General features: G+C 40.7%; 1 protein-coding gene across 1 annotated transcript in view; it reads left to right on the top strand.

Annotated features, from left to right (window-relative positions):
- nr2c2 (nuclear receptor subfamily 2, group C, member 2) overlaps positions 1-25,112 on the top strand; it is a 185,891-nt gene that overhangs the window by 25,897 nt on the left and 134,882 nt on the right. The window contains exon 2 of the mRNA XM_048606713.1: positions 8,068-8,204. Within this exon, the coding sequence (XP_048462670.1) occupies positions 8,142-8,204 (63 nt within the window). The 5' untranslated portion in view covers positions 8,068-8,141. The remainder of the gene's footprint in view (positions 1-8,067; positions 8,205-25,112) is intronic.

Consider the following 25,112-nt stretch of genomic DNA (forward strand, 5'->3'; position numbering starts at 1 on the left):
TCATACCCTTAACATCAATCTTTGGCATGTTAGACACATCTTCCAGTGTGAAGACTGATACATTCATATGAGGGTATTAGCTACAAGGAGAAATTGAAAAAACTTACTATGCCATTACTTGAATGTCAAAAGATGAGGGGGGACCGGATAGAAGTTTACAAAATTATGAGAGGCTTGAATAGTCAGAATATATTTCCCAGGGTAGAAATGTCAGTTACTAGGGGACATAGATTTAAGGTAAAAGGGAGAATAAGGTAAAAGAGGAGGTGGTGGAAGCGGATACAATAACAATGTTTAAAAGACACCTTGACAGATATATGCATAGGTAGGGAATAGAGAGATATGGACGATGTAGAGGCAAAAGGTGTTTAGTTTAGAAAGGCATCATGCATCAGCGTGGGCGATGGGCCAAAGGAGCTGTTCGAGGGCTGTGCTCTTCTTTGTTCTTTTTCATTGGTTTCTTCCATGCCAGTGTAGCAAACATTAAGCTGCTGGCTGTGGTTAATTGATGAGACAACTGTAAAGGGAGGAATAGATAATACTGAGCAGTGGGACTTTACAGTCGGGAAACTACATATCAAAGGGAAAAGCTGTCTTGTCTAATTCACCAAGGATGGGAGAAAAAAATGAGTAACCATAGGTTAATTAACCTAACATTGTTGGAAAAGAATTGGAATCCATTATTATGGAAGTAATAGCAGAACATTGGAAAATCATAACGTAATCAAGGAGAGTCAGCAGAACTTCATGAAAGGGAAATCATGTCTGACTAATTTACTGAGAGTTTTTCGAGCAAGTCTCAACCAGAGTGGATAGAGAGAAACCAGCAAATGTGTTTTATTTGGACTTCCAGAAGGTGTTTGACAAGGTACTTCATAAAAGATAAGTCATAAGCTAATAACCTGTGGGCTAGAGGTAGCATATTGGCATAGATAGAGAATTGGGTTGCAGACAGGAAACAGCAAGTAGAGTTAAGGAGTTCTTTTTCAGAATGGCAACCTGTAACCAGTGGGGTTCCGCAGGGATTGGTGCTTAGGCTGTAGCCATTTACAATATGTATTAGTGACTTGATGAAAGGAAGCAAATATACTGTAGGCAAATTTGCAGATGACACAAAAATACGTGGAAGGGTAAGTTGCGAGAGGAATACAAACTGTTTACAGAGAATTATTGATAGGTTAAGTAAGTTGACAAAATGTCGGTAAATATGAGAAAATGTGAAGTTGTTCATTTTGAAAGGGAGAACAAAAGAACAGTATTATTTAATTGGGATAAAAAACTGCAGAAAGCTACAACACAAAGGGGCTTGGGGATACTTGTGCACGAAACACAGATAGCTAGCATCCAGATGCTAATAATCAGGAGAACTGATCGAATGGGGGCCCTTATTTCAAGGGGATTGGAGTAAAAGAGTAGGGAAGTATTACTGCATCTGTTCAAGGTGCTGGAGGGACCACATCTAGAGCAATATGAGCAGTTTTGGTCCCCTTAGTTACGGAAAGATATTATTGCATTGGAGGCAATTCAGGGAAGGTTCAATAGGATGATCCTTGGTATGAAGGAATCATCTTAGTGTAAGGACTAAACAGGTTGGGGCTGTATTCACTGGAGTATAGAAGAATGAGAAGTGATTGCATTGAAACAGATAGGACTCTTAAGGGGCTTGATAGGGTAAATGCTGGGAGGATGCTTCCCCTCATGGGAAAGTCTAGGACCAGAAAGCATAGTCTCAGAATAAAGGGGTGCCAATTTAAGACTCTGATGAGAAGGAATTTCTTTTCTGAGGTCTGATAGTCTTTGGAAGTCCTTACCACGGAGATCTATGGGGACAAAGTCCTTGGATATATTTAAAATTAAGATAGATTCTTGATCAGTAGAGGAATCAAGTGTTACAGGGAAACACAGGAAAGTGGGTGTGAGGAATGTTGGATCAGCCATGATCCTATTGAATGGCAGAGCAGGCTGAAGGGGCTGAACAGCCTACTCCTGTTCCTATTTCTTATGCGCATCTTGTCTTTTTACATGGGGTCCAGAGATATGGATTAGTAATAGCGAATGGCTGCCAATAATACAGGGTTTAGACAGGGATCGTGGCAGGGAGGGATGAATTAAGGGGAGTGACTTGGACAGCTGTTAGGAGAGGAGAATGATCTGTACCTCACATGGATGAGGAGTGCCGATGTTAATGATTCAGCAATAATGGAGATGGTACACTGTTATAAGCACCGATATCCATATGTTGAATTATACAGCAAAAGAGACACAATTACAGAGGTTTTATTGAAAATCCATAATTTAGTACAAACTTCAGTTTCCACCCTACCCAGTCCTTTCCTGAACAAAGACGTAACCGTGGAAGAGAAGCAGGTAGTTGGAAATTATGAACCCCTTCCGTGGTCCACTGCCTGGAATTTTTAATGGTCACCGTGACTAGACCCAGCAGCAGATCCACAAGGAACCTCTCCATCTTGACTATCCCGCTATGCAGCAGGTTCCTGAAGATCAGGAGCATAAGACTGAAATGCAACCCAAAATGACCAGCTCTTAACTACAAAGTTCTATTCACAATCAACTTTGGAACCATAAAGGGACCTGCATTTCTAACCCTGATGTGTTAGAGCTTTGCTATGATGCTGAATAGAGCGCAAAAGCAAAATACCAAGAAAAATTCAGATCTGTTTTCGTTAGAGTAGAAGAGATGTTACTAATATAGAGAGAAGATAGAAACTGGGCATTTCCAATACTTAATGGCTGAGATTAAATGTAGAAGATGTGGGACAGAAAGCAGGAGAAACATTCTTGGACAGAGAATTGTGAAGTTATTAAATAAATTTCAAGATATGCTCTTGGGGTAGGGTTGGGTTGGGGAGTACATTTGATAGAACAATGGAGAGAGTTCTTCTACTATTCTCCAAATAGAGCCATAATCATCTTTTGCATCCACCTTGGAGCACTGTGGAAAGAGAGTAAATGGGTAGTTTCTATCCACTGTAATGTAGAATGCAATTGGGTTAATGAGGAAATGATTTAATGAGCAACCTTTCTTCCCCTCATTTTTGCTTTCTTCTGTTTGTTTTGGAGCTTATGTTGGTTTTTTTTCCCCTCATCCTTGCTTTCATTTTTTTTTAAGAGCTTATGTTGGTTTTTGAAGTCCCAGTTGTCTTTCTTGCAATCCTGTGAAACAATTTCTAAAGCAAGAAATTGGAAAAACAAAGGAGAAAGATGCAGAGTAAAGAGCAGCATGCCTGGATCATCTAGGGACAATGATAGAAATTCTGATTTGAATGTGGAAATTGAAGATTGAAAAGTTGAAGAGAGCTGCAGCTAAGATCGGTAATATGATTTCCTAAAATGGTCGTGCTGTGCGTCCCTTGTATAGTCTTGTATATTATCGGTATTGTATGTCCAACACACTGGCATGCCAAGAAGTTAGATCAATCTCATCCTCTTGGAGATCTTCGACATCACAGGTGCCAGTCTTCAAAAGATTGCATTCATTCCACATGATATCAAGAAATAGCTAAAGTCACTCAATTTTGCAAATGCTTCTGGGCCCAGGCAACATTCCAGCAAAAGTACTGAAGACTTGCAAGAATTATAGATTAATTATGGTGGGCGACTTTAATTATGCGAACATATACTGAAATGGTAGTAGCGAAGAGGGCACAGAAGAACAAGAATTCCAAGGACATGTTCAGGTTAATTTTCGAAAGTTGTCTGGTTTCAGGCCAGTCAGAAAGGATGCACGTCTAGACCTGATCCTTGGGAATTAGGTGGGCCAAGTGGATCAGTATCAATAGGAGAACAGTTAGGGGATAGTGATCATTATATCATGAGATTTTAGTTGTGGAAAAGGATATATAATCACTCAAAATAAGATTGTTAGTGGTTGGGGGAGGGGGGGGGAAGCAACTTCAATAGGATAAAATGGGATCTGACCCAGTTAGATTGGAATCATAGTGTTGCAGGATCTTGGAAGGATGAGATACTTCAAGTGACTTTACAGCATTCTTAAGATCAGGATTTACTAGCATTTGGAGAAGAATGGACCTGTTAGGGATAGTCAGCATGATTTTATGTGGAAGAGGTCTTGTCTCACAGACTTGATTGAGTTCTTTTTGAGAAAGTAACAAAGATAATTGATTAGTGTTGGAGTGGAATGACTAAATGATTCACTTCTCACCCAGGAGTTCACTTCCAGCATCAACAAGTTTATTGATATTACATTGGTAGGAGAAAACCCTCTGAAACTTCAAAGAACTCTTCACTGAACAAAGGAAAGCATATATTTTATACATTTGTTTCATCCTGCCTTTAACACTTACAAACCAATCATATTATTAATTACATTTCCAATTAAGCTAATTATATAACTGAACAGCTAGAGATGGATGGCTTGTGTTCAAAGCCCGGCCCTCTGTGGTCTCTATGATGTTTCCCTGACACTCTGATTTCCCTTCTTGGCACTTTTCACAATGGATACTGTATTCAAGTACATTCCTGCCCAGACATTTGCTGGCTTCACCATGTTAACTGTCAATTAATTGGCTACTTGCCTGTCGCTTAAGGACCTTTTTAAATTCCTTATTAACCTCAATACAGGAAATACAAAATAATATTGATTTTTACTAATTGTTATATCATTTCTAACAAAGTTATGTGGTTACACCTAATGTTAATGTCACCCCTATCTTTAACCATGTGTGTCTTACAATGTATTCATTCACCCCACATTGCAATGTCTGCTAGTTTCTGAACCTATGATTCATTTCTCCTTGTAAAGATATGGGGGCTGCTTTAACTGACTGAGACTGGTTTGCTCTCATAATTTTATTTGAATCATTGCCTCTAATGCTTTTAGTGATTTTTTTTTTGTACGTAGGTGAATCTGTAACTATTTCAGAATCTGTATCTATGATTATTTGAAGGATCTTAACTAAACCTACTATTAGTATTGCAGCAGATTGATTGATTAAATAATTCAAGAGAAATTCACTAATTAAATATCGTGTGAAATGCTCTTATCTATGTCTTTTGCATATTCTATCTCAGTTCTGTTGTTTTTCTTGTGAAGACTACATTAATCAAATATTTTCCCAAGCTCTCTTACTACTGTCAGCTGTGTCCTGCTGCATGGTAACCATCGGCTATTTTGTGCTTTTCAGTCATGGGCGGTCCTCACAATTAGTATAGGGCAGTGGATATTGTTCATAAGGACCTTGCTAAAGCATTTGCTGAGACTCCTTGTGGTAGGCTGGTCCAGAAGATTAAGTCATTTGGCATCCCTGAGTTGGCAAATTGTTTGCAAAATTGGCTTGGTCATAGAAAGCAGAGTGTAGTTATAGAGAGGTAGCTTTATGAATGAAACTCTGTGACCCTTGGTGTTCTGCAAGGATCTCTGTTGTTGTAGTATATAAAAATGATTCGGATTAGTAAGTTTGCAGACAATACGAAAATTGGTGGAGTTGTGGATAGTGAGGAAGGTTATCAAAGGACAGTTGGGTGGAGAAATGGCAGATGGAGTCTAATCTAGATAAGTAAGAGGTGATGCATTTGGGAGGTCAAATGCTGGAGGAAATTATACAGTAAATGGCTGGACCCTTAGGAGCATTATGTCCGTAACTCCTTGAAAGTGGCAGCACAAGTGGATAATGTGGTAAAGAAGGTGTGCAGCATGCTTGCCTTCATTGGTTGGGACTTTGAGTATAAAAGTCAACAAGTCATCTTTCAGTTGTATAAATCTTTAGACTATGTTTGCAATATTGCATACAGTTCTAGCTGCCACACAACGAAAAGGATGTGGAGGCTTTGGAGAGGATGCAAAACAGGTTTACCAGGATGTTGCCTATATTGGAGTAAACTACCTATAAGGAGATATTGGACGAACTTCGATTGTTTTCTGTAGAGATTCGGAGGCTAATGGGCTACCTAATAGATGTATATAAAATTGTGAGATGCATGGATAGGGTGGATGATCAGAGTCTTTCTCCCAGCCCCTGTAGCCTGTTCCACTATTTGATATGATAATGGCTAATCTTATCTCCACCTCAACTGTACATTCTTATCTCCATAACCGTTAAACCCATTACTAATTTAAAAATCTTCTCCTTAAATTTACTCAATTTCCTAGCATCCACCGCATTCTGGGGTTGTGAATTCTACAGATCCTCAATCCCTTGAGAGAAGTGCTTTTTACTCATCTCTGTTTTAAATCTGCTGCCCCTTATTCTAAAACAGTGACCACTCATTCTAGATTGCCCCAAATGAGGAAACATCCTTTCCATGTCTACTTTGTCAATTCCCTTTAGCATCTTATATCCATTAATTAGATCCCCTCTCATTCTTCTAAACTCTAGAGAGTGTTGGCCTAAACTGCGCAATCTGGCTTCCTTAGACAAACCCCTCATCTCTGGAATCCATCTAGTGAACCTCTTCTCTTATACTCTATTCCTTTAGCAATAAATGCCAGAATTCCATTTGTTTTCCTTACTCCATGCTGTACCTGCATATTTAACAACGCACAAAGAACTGCAGATGATGGAAGTCTAAAACAAAAACAGAAAGTGCTGGACAAACTCTGATGTGGCAGCATCTGTGGAGTGAAAGCAGAGTCAACGTTTTGGGTTCAGTGACCCTTCTTCGGAATTGATTGTAGCTAGGAAAGGGTGGTATATGTGCAAGATAGCCATTCTGCCATTCTTCATTGCAGTTTACTGTCCCACCTACTTTAGTGTAATCTGCAAATTTGGCTATCGTGCTTTCTATTCCTGGATCCAAATCATTAATACAAATTATAAATAGCTGGAGCCCAAGGGCTGAAATCTGTGGTACCAGACTAATTACATTGTGCCAGCCAGGAAAAGACCCATTTATCCTGATTCTTTGCTTTCTGTTGGTTAGTCAGTCCTCTATCCAAGCTAATAAGTTACCCCTAACTCCATGTGATCTTACCTTGCCCATTAACCTTTTCTGTGGCACCTTTTATTAAATCATAGAATCCAACAGTGTGGAAACAGACCATTCAGCCCATCAAGTCCACACCGTCCCTCCGAAGAGCATCCTGCCCTGACTCATTCCCCTACCCCTGAATTTCCCCATGTCTAAGCCAACTAACCTAAATATCCCTGGACACTATGGGAAATTTAGCATGGCCAATCCAACTACCCTGCACATCTGTGGACTAGGGGAGGAAACTGGAGCACTCGGAGGAAACCCACGCTGACGTGGGGAGAATGTGCAAACTGCACACAGACATTCCACCCTCGGGTAACTTGAACCCGGGTCCCTGGCAGAGGTAGCAGTGCTAACCACTGAGCCACCGTGCCGCCCTGTCTTCTGCACTACGTCTACAGGATCCCTGTTAGCAAATTAGTTTAACATGATATACCCTTCATACAGTCTAGAGTCAGCATGGTTTTATTTTGACTTTCCAAATGTCCTGCAATTACTTCCTTAATAAAAGAGTCTAACAAATTCCTGCGACATGTATAAAAGTAACTAATCTGTAGTTTTCTCTTTTCTACCTCTCTGCTTTTTTGGATAAGGGTGTTCTCTCAGCATTTTTGCAATCAACTGAAAACCTATCTGCAAACAGGGAATTTTGGAATATTATAACCAATGAATTCACAATCTTTGCTGCCAGTGAACTGGCCAGTTACATTTCCTTTTTTTTTTTCTTTAATTTATTCCTTAACTGTCTGTCTGTCTGTTTGTGTCAGTGTGGGCTAGAATCAAAGAAGATTGGATTTAACTCAAAGATATTAATTAGATTTGCTTGTTTAACTTTGCTGTGTTAAAGCTACTGTATTAATAGTTGTTATATTAATAGTTGTTAATTCTTTGTTTAAGCTACAAACTTGGTGTCTGGTATTGATTATTCACAATGTCTGGTTAGCAACCATTGGGGTCAGCTTTGTTTTAATTAATGTTTTAATTTTACAATGGTGTGAATACAGAGATAGGGAGGCAGATTTGATTTAGCGATGTGTCTTTGTGTCATAACACAATGCTTGTCTAGTGCACAGCAGCCTTTTAAATATGTGTTCATTTTGAATTATTCTATTCAAGGCCACACGAGCTCGTGTCCATGTCCCTAGAGCACTAGTGCAGTGTTTCAGGTCACACTGCCAGGATCACCGGTGATGACTCAGAAAATCCAGATAATTTCCACAGACTCTCCTGTTTCTTCCCCTCAAAGGATTCAGGTAAGTGGCAGTATATATGTGCTAAGCTATGTATTAAGTGAACAGAATTGTTGTTTAAAAAGAGGGTTTCTCCTTGGAAACATATTCAAAAATCAAGTTGAAGTATGAATAATCTAAGTACATTTCCTAACATTCCCCTACCATGTGTCTGACGCAACGCCCTGTCTGTCCTGTCACCCTGTCTATTTGCAAATGAGCTGGAGCCAAGGGATGTATAGATATTTTCTAATCAACCTACTGACATGCAATTACACACGTCTGAAGCAGATAGGACAAGACCCTGTGTCTCCTGGCTCAGAGGTCGGGACACTACCACTGCACCACAAGAACCCCCTACAAATTGCATCCAATTTCCCCAACAAGTGGGGACAACACACTTCGCCGAGTTAATAAAGCAGTATCACTTTACTGCCCATTTTTCAAACCAGAAACCCTTTGTGTGTGAGGCGTGATAACCACTTCAGAAACCCATTACCAAGGGTTGTGTATGAGAGGTGCTTTGGATGGCAACAGATAGCTGATTGTCTGTGGACTAATGACCAGTTATTGATGACCAAGGATTTCAACCTGCCATGAGCTGTGTAATTGGTTCCCAGATAGCTGGGACAGTTTGGGGCTGTGAATGTTTTCTCAGAAACCATTGGATCTCTGTGGAGGAAAAGAAACTGTCTTTACTGTACCTGTAGGTCGCCCAGTTTATTTCTCTTTTCAGTTGCTGTAACCCGTAATGTTTAATTGATACATCAGAGACCTTTGTAAGTGTGAACGATTCACTCTTTGACTCCTGCAAACAAGTGGGAGTATCAGGAGAAACAGAACGAAGGAATAGCACATCCTAATAAACTAAAAAGGACCATCTCAGTTAACTCTCTGAATAGGGATCATTGAACTGACTTCCGAGTCTTTCCTGCTACCCATAACACCAGGTTTTTCTTGCCTGTTTGTGTCTGTCTGTATCTGTGTTTAGAGGACGGTTTACATGGGTGTTAGAGTTTCAACTAGTTAAGTTATATGACAACAGTACATAATTATTTATCTGTGGATAGCATCTTTTTATTTGCAATAAAAAGTTATTTTTGTTGTGTAACGGAGAAGGAGAGGTTAAATGAAAGTGAATATCAGGGATTTTCTTTATAAGTGACAAGGAACAATTTATTTATTTAACCCTAACAGTGAACAAATTAACAGAACTACTAACAAACCGAACAATTCCCCCCGACTCCTAACTTTTCCCTAACTGAACAAAATTCTGCTGGTATGCTATTCCAATAAACATAAGTTCCACTTACTTAACCCAAGTAATAAGAAAAAAAAACTTAGTTTGTCAAAGTCCACACAGAATGTGTCATCAGGAATGCTCTGCTTTCTCCACTGCCTCTCAAGTCATAAATGCCTTTCTTCCGTTGTTCCGGCTGTCAGGGATGTTTTCTCTGTCAAGTCTTCTGTAAGGACTCTTAGCTAGAATTGCCATGGTACCTTTCATGGATAGATGTGCATTCTTAGAGATCTTAGCGATTTTTTTTGTGAGAGCTAAATGCTTATTTCTCAGGTGGCGGTTCGCTCTCTCACTGATTTTCAAAAAGCTTCCCCTTATATACCTTGGATGACATATCAATTTTCTTACAAAAGTGTTGGTCTCAGATTGTCAAAACCATCGGATTTAAATTCAATTGGCTTTCAATCACAAAGTGCTTGGTTTAAATTAATTGGCTGATTGCAGCGTGTTGCCAAAACATCAAAACACACCTTAAGGTTTCCAATCACACAGCCAGTTGATACACGTTTCAATTTTAGAATGGGTTGTACATTTTTAACTACTTATACACTTCTTTTTGAATAAATCTCTAAGCTTAGAAAAGCATTTTACCTCATAAACCATGCACTCTTCTCCCTTATCATTTTTTTAAAACAGACATTCTAGCTTCCTGCCTTTGAATTCATGACTACTCTACACAACTTCGTAACACCTCCCCCCTTGAGAAACAAAAGAACCAGCATAATGAAAAGATGGCTTCATTTTTTAAAATCTTAATGCCATTATCATGAGATACATAGTTCAGTAATCTAAAGTTATGCCTTTCATACTAATTCTGCATACATATATAACATTGCACTGTACCGGTTCTATCTTATCTACATATTTTCTTTTAAACCCATGATGACGCATCTGTATAACATTTTCATGACCTGCAACATATAAATTATGTAAATTAAAAGCCTGTAACATAAGAGTCTGACAAAATAGTTTTGTATTCTTGTCCTTAAATCTTTCCATAAAGGTGAGAGGGTTGTGGTCCGTATACACAACCGCCTCTGAAACATTGTTTGTAACATAAACATTAAAATGTTCTAAGGTCAGTACCAAACTCAATAACTCTCTTTCAATGGTGGAGTATTTTCTCTGGTGGATGTTAAGTTTCTTTGAAAAATAATCAATTGGCCTTTCAATTCTGGTAGAATTTTGCTCAGTCCCAAAAACTGAAGCACCTCTTTCTTCGAGGATGGTCTTGTAAATTCCTTGATGACCTTTGTCGTCATGTTCTTCGGGGTCATCCTTCCATATCTGATGTTGTGTCCTAAGAATGTAACTTCTGCCTTTGTGAATTCAGTGTTTACTAAATTCATAACCAGTTTTGCTTCCCGTAGTCTTTCAAAGAGCTTTGCCAAATGCACAATGTGATCTGTCCATGAATGGCCAAAGATCACTAAGTCATCTATATAGACGGCATAACTAGTCAATCCTGCCACAACTCTGTTCAGAAGTCTTTGAAATGTGGCTGGTGCTTTTTTCTATCCAAAGGGCATTGATACAGCCCATTTGGGGTTACAAACGTGGAATCTTCTTCCGCTGTCTCTGACAAAGGTACTTGCCAGTAACCACAAAGTAAGTCCAACTTTATGACGTAAAGCTTGTCCAACCTTTTCCACACCGTCCTCCAGCCTCTGAATTGGGAATGAGTCTGATTTAGTTATGTTGTTGACTTTTGAATAATCCACACAGAATTGTTAAGTACCATCAGGTTTAGAAACCAACATGATCGGCCAACTGCACTCACTTTGACTCGGCACGATAATGTCTTCTTAGATCATCGCTTCCATTTCCTTCTGTACCTGTGCAGCTTTGAGAGGAATAAACCTGTAGGGATGTTGTTTTTATTGGAACAGCATTCCCAACTTCAGCCTCATGTACTATAATATTAGTCATTCCTATTCTATTCCTACATATGTCCTCATATACTGCACAAGCCTTTCAATTCAGTTCTCTGTTCCTGAGACAGATATCTCACTATCCTATCCCACTTTCCAAGGATTTCCTTGTTATTTAACTTATTTTGAGACACATCAAAATCCAAGTCATCTGGATTTGATTCCTCGCTCTGAGGGCCAGTTTCTAATACCTGTTTCTCCGGTTCCCTGTCCCAGTAAGGTTTCAGCATATATACATGACATAGCCAATGAAGCTTTTTCCTATCTGACATCTTTATCAGATAATTCACATGACTCAACTTATCAATCTGATAAAGATCACTAAACCTTGCTTTGAAGGGATCTCCTACTATTGTAACAGCACCAATACTTTATCCCCACTGACAAATGTATGAATTTTAGATTTCTTATCAGCTTCTTGCTTCATTAGATGCTGTACCACCTTCAGATGTTGTCTAGCTAATTCACCTACTGTGTATAATCTTTCTCTCACCTCAGATACATCATCCAACTGCGGGATCACTGACTTTGGACCTATCAACTTTTCCTTAATTAATTTTAAAGGCCCTCTTACTAGTATCCAAATATCAACTCAAATGGAGTAAACTGAGTTGAATCATTTGGGGCATCTCTAATGGCAAACAATATAAATGGGATACCTTTGTCCCAATCATTTGGGTAATCCTGGCAATAACCCCTCAGCATGGTCTTTAAGGTTTGATGCCACCTTTCCAATGCTCCCTGGGATTCAGGATGGTACGCACTTGATTTAAAGTGTTGGATGCCTAAACTATCCATGACCTCCTTAAATAGTTAGGTAGTAAAATTGGACACGTGGCCTGACTGAATCTCCCTGTGTAGCCTATAATGGGTAACGAAAGCAAGCAACTCCTCCACAATCTTTTTTGCCTTAACATTCCACAGTGGAATTGGCTCCAGAAGTCTGGAAGACTCATCCATTATGGTTAGCAAATACTGGTTTCCACTTTTTGGTTCCAGGGATGTGACCTACATGATCAATCATAACCTGCATGAAAGGTTCTTCAAATGCGGGAATTGGCATCAAAGGCACTGGTTTTATTACTGGCTGTGGCTATCCTACTATTTGACTCATATGACAGGTATGGCAAAATTCAGCCACATCCTATGTAATCCAAGCCAATGGAAATGCTTTTGTATTTTAACCAGAGTCATCCTCACTCCTAAATAACCACCTACTGGTAATTTGTGTGCTACCCGTAATACTTCCTGTTTGTATGATACTGGCAACACAATGTGGTGCACTTCTGCCCGTTTCTCCTCTGCACTAATCTGCCAAGGTCTCCATTTGCACCTTAGGATTCTGTGTTCTGCTTCCTTTTCCAAGAAGGCTTTATGATATAAATGTTTTATTGTCTCATCCTTTTGTTGTAACTCCACTAATCTATCAGAACTAAACACCTCTGCCTGATCCTCTACTTGTTCAGGTTTTTCCTTTACCATTTCATCCAACAGAGTGTCAGCTAACTGGACCAGCTAACTCCTTCGTGTCTCTCTCTTTGGTTTTGCCATCTTGCTTTAACTTATGACTGTGGGATCTTGTTACCACATGGTCTGGAAAAATTCCAGAGTATTTTTCTTTTAACCTTTCAGTTCCCTGGTTTTCCTTTGGCTTCTCTACTACAAGGGGCGTCACTCCCACCTTTGATCCTGCTGGGTCGTTTCCAAGAAGAAACTGTATACCTGGAATAGACACTCTTTCAATCACTCCCACTGTCACTTCCCCAGTCCTGATTGGACTTTCCAACCTGATCTTACACAGGGGAATGCTAATTCTCCCTCCATTTATTCCACCAATCACCACTCTCTCAGGTAACATTTTAGATAGAGTACAAATACTTTCATCTCTTACTATTAGAGACTGACCAGCTCCCGTATCTCTGAATATTGTAACTTCTTTACCTTCTCCTCCTGTTCTTCCTGAATAAATCTTACCCACAGAGGTGAAGTCTTTGAAGAGATTGGGCACCATCTCACTATCCAGCCCATGACTAGGCTGTGCACTCTCCTGCAGCTCCTCGACTTCTTTTGGGATTTCCTTCACTACCTCAACTAATCCCACTGGTTTAGCTTCTTTTACCACATCCTTTTTCCCAGTGCTTTTCTTAAACCACCAGCAATGTGACTTTGTGTGTCCCACCTCATTGCAGTGAAAACACCTGAGGTCTTTCACCTCTTTTCCACCCTCTTGGGTTTCTATTTTCACCTGTGGTAAACTGTTCCCAGTGTGGTCTACTTTTTGTTTTTCATTGAAGGATCTCCCTTTCTCCCAATTTCTATCCCTCACGGAATGAAATTGTTGTTGGAAGCTAAATTTCCATTTGCGTGCTAACACATATTTGTGCACCATCTCAGCAGCTCTTCCCGCTGTTTGAATTTTCTGTTCCTCAACACGAGTTCTTATCATTTCTGGAAGTGAGTTTTTAAACTCCAGCAGAATAATCTCTCTTACATCCTCATATGTCTTTTCTATCATTAATGGTCTCCCCTATCTATTAATGTTTAATTCTTTCAAACTCAACATAAGTCTGACCTGGTTCCTTCCTTATATTTCTGAACTGTTGTCTATATGCTTCTGGTACCAATTCGTAGGCACTCAAAATAGTCTGTTTCACTCCTTCATAGTCTCCTGACACCTCCCCTGACAGTGCTGCAAACACCTCACTAACCCTGTCTGCCAACTTGGCCTGAATTAACATCATCCACACAGTCCCTGGCCAATTCATCTGCCTGGCCAATTTCTCAAAGGAAATAAAAAAGGCTTCCACATCTTTTTCATTGAATTTTCATAATGTTTGGACATATTTGTATATATCCGTACTAGGCTATTGGCTACGATGAGTTTGCTCATCCTCATTTCTATCTTGTACTTTTCCTTCTGCCATTTGAAGTCTTATTGCTTCTCATTCCAACTTCATCTTTTCCAACACCAATGTTCTTTCCTTTTCTTCTGTCTTTCTTTTTCCCTCTCTTCTCTATTTTTTTCTTTGTGATTTTCTTCTGCTTGTAACCGTAATTCAAACTGTTTCAATTCCCTTTCATCCTCTAACTCAAGTTATCTTACTTGCAATTTAATTTTTTGTACCTCTCCTGCACTTTCCTGTTTCTCTGGTGTACCTAAATGCTTGACTAACTCCTTTACAATTTCAGCTTCTCTCTTGCCCCTAGTTAAACCCAATTGTAACCTGTTTGCTAATTCTAAAAGTATATCCTTCCTCTGACCTTCTAAACTTCCTTGGCAAATTTGGGGTGCATCTTCAAATCCCAGAACCTCTTTAGCAATTTTAAGAGCCATTTCCCTCACTTTTGATTTAACCAACAGCAAGTAACTGAAATTAAACAGATTCTTCTCACCTAAGTTTTATTTAAAGATCTCGGACACTAATCCTGAAGTTTGTTTAAGTCTGTCCAAATCCATTCAAATCTGTTCAGAACACATACATGAACCAGCCAGATCCCGGACTTTAGCCTCAACAGTTATGGAGAACGGGAGGTTAAATGACAGAAGATCCCTTATTTTCACTTTATAAGTAACAAGTAACAGTTTATTTTTTTTTAAACCCTAACAGTGAACAAATTAACAGAACTACTGACAAACCAGACAATTTCCCCCCTAACTCCTAACTATTCCCTAACTGAACAAAATTTTACTGGTATGCTATTCCAATAAACACAAGTCCCACTTATATGAGCCAAGTAATAAGAAAAATAAATTAAAATTTAGTCTCTCAAAGTCCACACGGAATGTGTCTTCTGGAATGCTCTGCTTTCTCCACTGCTTCTCAAGTCATAAATGCCTTTCTTCCGCTGATCCGCTGTCGGGATGTTTTCTCTGTGAATCTTCTGTGAGGACTCATAGCTAGAAGTGCCATGGTACCTTTTATAGATAGATGGTGCTTTCTTAGAGAGCTTAGCGACTTTTGTGAGAGCTAAATGCCTATTTCTCAGATGGCGGTTCACTGTGATCGATTTTCAAAAACCCTCTCCTTTTATACCTTAGACGACATATAAATTTCTTGCAATAACATTGGTCCAAGGTTGTCAGAACCGTCAAATAATTTAATTGGCTTTCAGTTGCTAAGTATTTGATTTAATTTAATTGGCTGATTCCAGCTAGTTGCTAAAACATCAAAACAAGTCTAAGGTTTCCAATCACACAGCCAATTGATATATGTTTCAATTTTAGAATGGGTTGTACATCTTTAGTACTTATAGACACATTTTTTGTATAAATCTCTAACTTTAGAAAAGTACTTTATCTCTTCAAGGAACCATGCACAGTTTTCCCTTTCTTTTACAAACAATTTCTAGCTCCCTGGCTTCCAGTTCACGATTACTCTACACAACTTCATTACAGTTGAGTTCAGAACCTATTTGTGATTTCTGACAACCTCGGTCCAGAGCACTGGTAAACTGAGGACTTTTGCATACTCCTTAAAATCTTTAACTTTTGTGATGACTCCAGAAATAGTGGGGTCTGATTCCAGTGTGCTACTCAAGGAGGCCTAACACACCAGGACAGTTAATGTTCAAGAATTCTGTCCCCTCCCACCTCTACTTGGTGAACACATGCTGTACCCTGGGGACCATTGGTGAAGAGGAGGATCATTAAACCACTGCAGATAGTGTGTGATACAGACACATTATCTTATGATGGTGAATGTATAATCTCCTATATTTTAAAAAAGTTGACAGAGATGTCAAAGCATTATAAACCAGTTAGCCTAATGAGGGCTTCAGGTATGTGGATCATTAGGATACCTTCCAGGGCAGGTGAGACTTGTACAAGAAGTACAGGTTGCACCTAAACTGGAGGGGCACATATTATCCTGGCAGGAAAGTTTGCCAGTGCATTGGAGAGCATGGGAACCAGAGCAGTAGATCAGAAAGTGAAATGACCGAGGAGGAGTTAGAGATGATGAGACCAGTAAGGCTAACAGTGAGAACAAACAGGCAGAAGTTACTGAACACGGCATGATTGGCAGTCTAACTTGTATTTGTTTTAATGCAAGGAATATGCCTGTAAGGCAGATTATGACAGGTAGAGCTCGGATTAATACATATAACTATGATGTTGCAGGTATTACTTAGTCTTGATTGAGAGTGACAATGCTTAACAGTTCAAGCTTAACAGTTCGTTGCTTTAGATGTTTCAGCTCAGGTAGAGAGGGATGTAAAGGCAGTGGGGGAGTTGCATTACTGAATAGGGAGAATATCACAGCTGTACTAAGAGAGCCACACCCTTGGAGGGCTTGCCCAGTGAGGCCACATGAGTAGAGCTCAGGAATAGAAATGGTGCAATTACTCTGTACTTGTACATTGTACTTTTTAAAAATTCATTCATGGGATGAGAGCCTTGCTGGCTAGGCCAGCATTTATTGCCCATTCCTAACTGCCCAGAGGGCTGTGGGTCTGGAGTTGCGTGTAGGCCAGACCAGGTAACGATGGCAGTTTCCTTCCCTAAAGGACATTTGTGATCCTGATGGGTTTTTCTGACAATCGGCAATGGAGTCATGGTCATCATTAGGCTCTTAGTGACAGTTTTTTTTTTTGCTGAATTCAAATTCCACCATCTGCTGTGGCACGATTCAAACCGAGTCCCCAGAACAATCCTGGGTCTTTGGATTAACGGTCCAGTGATAATACCACCAGGTTTGTTGCCTCCTGTTCAACCACAGGTCTCCCAACAGCCAGCAGGAGGTAGAGGATCAGATATGTGGACAGATTATGGAAAAATGTAAACAACCACAGGGTAGTTGAAGTGGGTGATTTTAACTTCCCTATATTGCCTGAAACTTAGTGCCAGGGGCTTGGATGTGGGAGTTTGTTAGATGAGCCCAGGAGGATTTTTTGAAACAATATGTAAATACTCCAATTGCAGAAGGGGCCATACTCGACCATACTCGATTGGGCAATGAGCCCGACCAGGTGATTGAAGTTTCAGTGGGGGAGAATTTCGGGAACAGTGACCATAATCCTGTAAGTTTTAAGTTACTTATGGGTAAGGACAACATTAGTCCTCAGGTGAAAGTACTAAACTGGGGGAAAGGCTAACTACCACAATATTTGGCAGGAACTGGGAAAGTAGTTCAAGGGTAAATCCACATCTGGCATGTGGGAATCTTTTAAAGGCTAGTTGATTAGAGTCAGGACCAGCATGTTTCTGTGAAAATGAAGGATAAGGATAACAAGATTCAGGAACCTTGGAATACAAGAGAAATTGTGAGCTTCATCAGAAAGAAAAAGGAGGTATACATAAGGTTTGGGAAACTCAAGATAGACAGATCTGTGAAAGAATATAAAGAAAACAGGAAAGAACTCAAACAAGGAGTAAGGGAGGCTAAAAAGTGCCATGAAATGTCTTTGACAAGCATGATTAAGGAGAATCCCAATGCATTTTATACATATATAAGGAGCCAGAGGATCACTAGGGTAAAGGATAGATCCACTCAAAGACTAAGGAGGGAATTTAGGCATGGAGCTGGAGGAAGTGGATGAAGTCCTAACTTTCTATCGGTATTGACAAATGAGGACATGATGGATGGGGAGTCTGGAGAGGAGTATGTTGATATTTTAGGGCATATTGATTTTAAAAAAGAGATGGTGTTCGGTGTTTTTAAAAGCATTTAGGTTGACAAGTCCGCAGGACATGATGGGATCTATTCCAAAATACTGAGGGAGGTGAGGAAAGAAATTGCTGGGACCCTGTATGAAATCTTTATATCCTCTTAGTCACAGGAGAGGTCTCAGAGGACTGAAGAATAGCCCATGTGTTCTTTTGTTTCAGAAGTGAAGCAGGGATAATGAGGGAAATTACAGGCCAGTGAGCCTTATGTCAGTGGTAGGGAAATTATTGGAGATGATTCTTAGGGACAGGATTTATTCACATTTGGAAAAAATATGGACTTATTAGTTATAAGCAGCATGGTTTGGTGTGAAGGAGGTCATGAACAACAAACTTGATTTACTTTTTTGAGGAAATGACAAAGATGATTGATGAGGGTAGTGCGATGAATGGTATCTGTGTGGAGTTTAGCAAAGCCTTTGACAAGGTCCATTATGACAGGCTGATCCAGAAGATGAAGTCATATGGGATCCATTGGTGAGCTGGAAAGATGGATAGAGAACCGGCTTGGTCATAGCAGGCAGAGAGTAGCAGTGGAAGGGTGTTTTTCTGACTGGAGATCTATGACCAGTGGTGTTACACTGGCATCAGTGCTGGGACCCCTGTTGTTCATAATAAATATATAAATGATTTGGAGGAGAATGTAGATGGCCAGATAGTAACTTTGCCAATGACACAAAGACTGGGGGAGTTGCAGATAATGAGGTGGCCTGCCAGAGGATACAACAGGATATAGATAAGCTGGAGACTTGGGCACAGAAATGGCCGATGGAATTTAAACCAGACAAATGTGAGGTGATGCATTTTGGAAGTATATAGTAAGTGGCAGTTCCCTTTGAAGCATTAATATACAGAGGGATTTGGATGTACAGGTCCACAATTGCCTGAAAGTGGCACCAAGTGGAGAAGGTGGTTAAGAAGGCATATGACATGCTTGCCTTCATTGTTCAGGGCACAGAGTATAAAAATTGTCAAGTCATGTTCCAACTGTGTCAAACTTAAATTGGGTCACATTTGGAATATTCCATGCAGTTCTGTTCGCTACACTACGGGAAGGATGAGGAGGCTTTGGAGATGTTACAGAAACAGTTAACCAGGATGTTGCCTGGTTTGAGAGTTTAAAATGAGGAGAGATTGGACAAACAAACTTGGTTTGTTTTCACTTAAATGTTAGAGGATGAGGGGCCGCCTGACAGAAGTTTACAAAATTGAGAGACATGGATAGTCAAAGCCTTTTTCCCAGGGTAGAAATGTCCATTAGTAGGGGGCATAGTTTTGTGGTAAAAGGGGTAAGTTTAAAGGAGATGTGAGAGACATGATTTTTACGCAGAGGATGCTAAGTGCATGGAATACGTTCCCAGAGGAGTTGGTAGATGCAGATACAATAGCCACATTTAAGAGACAGATAATGACATACATGAATAGGCAGGGAATAGAAGGATATGGACCATGTAGAGGCAAAATGTTTTTAGTTGAGAAAAACGTCACATGTCAGTGCAGCCTTGGTGGGCAGAAGAGCTATTCCTGTGCTGTATTGTTCTTTGACCTTTGTGATCGGAACTGTCATAATCTGCAACTAAGACCAAGGTGATTGAACACTTTGATAGTTTTCAGAAGATCAGAGAAACTCAGCATGGATATGTCAAGGGTAGATCATACCTGATGAACTGGACTGTATTGTTTGAAGGTGTTAATTATATAGACTTCCAGAAAGCAATGATAAAGTCCCTGCTAAGAGACTGTTGGCCAAAGTTGAAGCCATGGAATTCCATGAAGTCCATGGCAAAATGTTAACCTGGTTATGAATAAAATTAAGAAAACAGAAAATATTAGTGATATTCAACAGCAAAAATAGCATCGGTGAAGAGAGGAACAGAGCTACCTTTTCAGGTGTTGAGGTAGATTATGTTACCAATCTCAGGAGACTCAAGTATAGGTTAACGGTTGTTTATTTTGCCATGCATTGAGAAAGCACCAGTCCAGAGAAGACTGAAATAAAGCTCTGCCCTCAACAAGAATTCTCATGTACAGTAAGTCATGCAGACAGTACATTTCTTGAATTCTGAAATCGTCTGTTTTAGACAAATGCTTTGTTTATCGTACATTTCACACTGGCAGGGTTGCCTAGTATCCCTCTATCTATCCTTTCAGGTGTCCCCCTATCTCCTTCCCAGAACCTTTGCTTACCCTCACAGCGTTGAGAAGTGTATTGTTTTGCCTGGTGTTACTTTACGCACAACATCCCAGCTTCAGAAAAACTCGAAGGTAGTTCAGACACGTCGTACTTTTGCAGGCTTGTGTGTGTCTGTCAAATCACCAAACCCTTTTTGAATAGAAATAGATGTTCCCCATACCATACCCAATACTTCCCCTTTTCACTGGTCAATGACCTTTCATCAGAAGTGGAAAAAGAAGAGTTGAAACTGGTTTAAAATAAGTACATTATGAGAGAGATTTGGAGTGGAAAAGAAATAAAAGGGAAAAGTCTGCGACAGAGTAAAGGACAGGACAGATTAAATGACAAAAACAATGACGTTCCAATAAGGAGGCATGGAGTCATAATAAGACAAGTAAAAAACCCAAAGAGTTCGGTGGAGATGATGATGAAATTAAAATAATGAAATTAAAAATCAGTGCCAACAGCTGCCATCCCAAAACATATGTTAAATGTTGGAGCAAAGAATTGGTTCTGAAACTGTTGAAGTCTGTTAAGTCTGGGAGGCTGCAAAGTGCCTGATTGAAGGATGAAGTAGTAAGGCTTGAGCTGATGTTAAGCTTTACTGGAAACATTTATACTAGGAGCCGTCATGCCACTCCACCATTCAACATGATCATGGTTGTTCCTCTGTCTCAAAGCAATGTTCCTGCTTTCTCCTCATGCCCCTTAATGCCTTTTAATATTGAAAAAAAATCAATCTTTTTCTTGAATATGATCAGTGACTTGGTCTCCGCAGCCTTCTCTGATAGAGAATTCCACAGATTCACTGCCCTTTGAGTAAAGGAATCTTTTCTCATTTCGTTCCTAAATGCTCTGCGCCATATCCTGAGACTGTGGTCCGTGTTTTTAGACTCTCTCCAAGCAGGGAAAACAGCCTTGTATCTCATCTGTCTAACCCTGTTAGAATTTTATATGTTTTAAAGAGACACCTTCCCATCTTCTAAACTCTATTGAATACAAGCCCAGTTGAGCTTTGCTCATAGGACTGTTTTTTCTTGGTATCAGCATATGAATCTTTGTTGGAGTCCCTCTACGATAAGTATATCCTTTCTTAAGTGGGGAGACCAAAATTGCACACACCAGGCCAGCTGTGATCTTACCAAGGGTCTGTATCATTTCAGTAAAGCAAGCCTACTTCTGAACTGAAATCCTCCGTATGATGTATGAGGAACAACCATGATCATGTTGAATGGTGGAGTGGCATGACGGCTCCTAGTATAAATGTTTCCAGTAAAGCTTAACATCAGCTCAATATTAGATTCAATTATTGAGAGCAGTAATAGCACATTTGGAAAATCATGATCTAATCAACCAGTGTGAGCTTCGTGAAAGGGAAATCATGTCTGACAAATTTATTGAGTATTATTTGAGTAGGTCTCGACTAGAATGAATATAGGGGAACCGTTAGATGTGTTGTATTTGGAATTCCAGAAGGCACTTTGATAAGGTACCTCACAAAAGGTTAAATCGTTAGAGCACATGCAGGTGGAGGTAGTATGTTGCCATTGATAGAGAATTGACTGGTGGACACAGCAAGTGGGGAGTTCTTTCTTGAATTAACAATCTGTGACAAGTGAGGATCCACAGGGAATAATACTGGAACCACAACTGCTTACAATATGCGTTAATGACTTAGCAGAAGGACATGAATGTACTGCAGCCAAATTTACAGACAACAGAAAGAATAAGTAGAAAGGCAAGTTGCATGAGGGATACACGCAGTTTAGAGAGATATTGTAAAATTGGGCAAAAGTTGGCAAATGGCATATAACATGGGAACATTTTAAAGTTGTTCATTTCAGAAGGTAGAAAAAAGAACATGATTTAATTTAAATGGAGGAAAACTGCAATACAAAAGGATTCGGAGGTATTTGTGCACGAAACACTGAAAGCTAACACACAGGTCCTTGTGGAGATATTTATATCATTGATTGCCATGGGGGAGGTGCTGGAAGACGGGAGGTTGGTTAACGTGATGCCATTAAGAACAGTGGTAAGGAAAAGCCAGGGAACAATAAACTGGTGAGCCTGACATCAATCTTGGGTAAGTTGTTGGAGGGGATTCTGAGTGACAGGAGTTACATGTATTTGGAAAAGCAAGGACTGAATAGGGAAGTCAAAGGAGCGGCTGTGGGCACCCACATTGTTCCGAGTTATGCCTGCCTCTAAGTGGACTATGTGGAACGGTCCTTGTTCCAGTTCTACACTGGCCCCATCACACAACTCCTTTCTCGGTACATTTCAGTGCTGCGTCATGCTCCTGCCAGGACCTTGAAAAACTTGTTCATTTTGCCTCCATTTTCCACCCCTCTAACTTTTGCATTGCCCGTTGCCGACACTTCACTTCCTTTCCTTGACCTCTCTGTCTCCATTTCAGGGAATAAACTGTCCACTACCATCTACTACAAAGTCACTGACTCCTATAGCCTCTTTCACTACAGCTCTTCACACCCCATGTCCTGCAAGGATTCCAACCCATTCCCTTAGTTCCTTTGCCTACGTCGTATATGTTCGGATGATGCCAACTAACAAAACAGCACTGCTGACATGACTTCCTTCTTCCTTAACTGTGGTTTTCCATCTACTGTAGTTGGCAGGGCCCTCAACCGCACCTGACCTATCACCCGTGCTTCTGCTCTTGCCCCTTCCGGTCACTCACAACAGCGTGATTGGGTAGCACTTGTCCTCACTTTTCATCCCACCAGCCTCCGCATTCAAAAGATCATTCTCTGCCATTTCAGACTGCTCCAGTGGAATGCCACTACCAAACACATCTTCCCCTCACTCCCCCTGTCTGCAGTCAACAGTGATCGTTCCCTCTGGGATACCTTAGTTCATTCATCGACAACTGACACTATCCCACCTTCCCATGGCACATTCTCATGTGACCGCAGAAGTTGCAACATTTACCCCTTCACCACCTTCCTGCTCACCATCCAAGAGCCTAAACAGTCTTTCCAGGTGAAGCAGCATTTCACCTGTACCTCCTCCAATCTTGTGTATTGCATTTGCTGCACCCAATGTGGCCTACTCCACATTGGAGAAACCAATCACAGGCTGGGTGACTGCTTTGCAGAACACCTGCGATCTGTGCACAAGCACGACCCCACCTTCCCATAACTGGTCATTTTAACACAACGTCCTGCTCACATGCCCCCTCATCTATCCTCGGCATGCTGCAGTGCTCCAGTGAATCGTAACGCAAACTAGAGAAACAACATCTCATCTTCAGAATAGGCACTTTACAATCTTCTGGATTTAACATTGTGTTCAACACCTTCAAATTGTGAACCAACTCCCATTTCTTTCCTTTATTTTAGCTTTACTTGTTACATTTTCTGTCACATTTTCTCTCCCCTCTCCACCTCAGTGGGACTGTCTGTCCTTTCGGGTCTGGCAGTTAGACACACCATTGTTCTGCCATTCTCACATTCTGTTCACTTAATCGGAACTATCAACATCCTTTCTTCTCTCGCACTCTACACTCCACAACCCCTAAACTTTAGCAGAGAATATAGTGCTGCCCTCTCCACACTTCAAGTCAGCTCTGAAGAAGAGTCATCTAGACTCAAAATGCTAGCTTGCTCTCATGGATGCTGCCTGACGCGCTGTGATCTCCTGCATTTGTTGTTTTAAGTACAGATTCCAGCATCTGCAGTGATTTGCTCCTTTGGAGTTGGGACGTCATGTTGCAGATGTACAGGACGTTGCATAGCCACTTTTGGAATAGTGCTTTCAGTTCTGGTGTCCCTGCTATAGGAAGGATGTAGTGAAACTTGAAAGGGTTCAGAAAATATTTACAAAGATGTTGGCAAGGTTGGAAGGTTTGAGCTAGAGGGAGAAGCTATACAGGCTGGGGCTATATTCCCTGGAGCATCAGAGACTGAGGGGTGACCTTATTGAGGTTTATAAAATCAAGAGGGCATGAATAGGGTGAATAGCCAAGGTCTTTTTCCCCAGGGCAGGGAAGTTGAAACTAGAGGCCATGGTTTTAAGGTGAAAGGGGAAAGATTTAAAAGGGACCTAAGGGGCACATAGACGATATGCCTGTATGGAATGAGCTGCCAGAAGAAGTGGTAGAGGCGAGTACTATTACAACATTTAAAAGGCATCTGGAATAGGAAGGGTTTAGAAGGATATGGGCCAAATGCTGGCAAATGGGACTAGATTAATGTAGAATATCTGGTCAGCATCAACGAGTTGGACCAAAGAGTCTGTTTCCATGCTGTAGAACTCTGTGACTCATGAGGTGGTACAAGTAATCAGCAAGGCTAACGCAATGTGGGTCCTTATTTCAATGGGGTTGGAGTATGAGTAGGGAAGTCTCACTACATCTGTGCAAGGTACTAGTGAGACCACATCTGAAGTAGTATGAGCGGTTTTGGTCCCCCATTTAAAGAAAGATATCATTACAATGGAGGCAGTTCAGAGAAGGTTCACTCGGATGATCCCTGGTATGGGGGATTTACAAAAATGCCATCCCCTATTCCCAGTTTCTTCACCTCCTTGGCATCTGCTCCCAGGATGAGGCATTCCACTCCCGAACATCTCGGATGTCCTCGTTTTTCAAGGACCGCAACTTGCCCCCTCAGTGCCCTCGACCGTGTCTCCCGCATTTCCCACAACTCATCCCTCACACCCCCTCCCCGCAATAACAACCAAAACAGAATCCCCCTCGTCCTCACGTACCACCCCACCAACCTCCGGATCCAACGCATCATCCTCCGACACTTCCGCCATCTGCAATCCGACCCCACCACCAAAGACATTTTTCCCTCCCCACCCTTATCTGCTTTCCGGAGGGATCACTCTCTCCGTG

Source organism: Rhincodon typus, chromosome 16 (genome assembly GCF_021869965.1).
Source record: "Rhincodon typus isolate 14 chromosome 16, sRhiTyp1.1, whole genome shotgun sequence".
NCBI lineage: Eukaryota > Metazoa > Chordata > Chondrichthyes > Orectolobiformes > Rhincodontidae > Rhincodon > Rhincodon typus.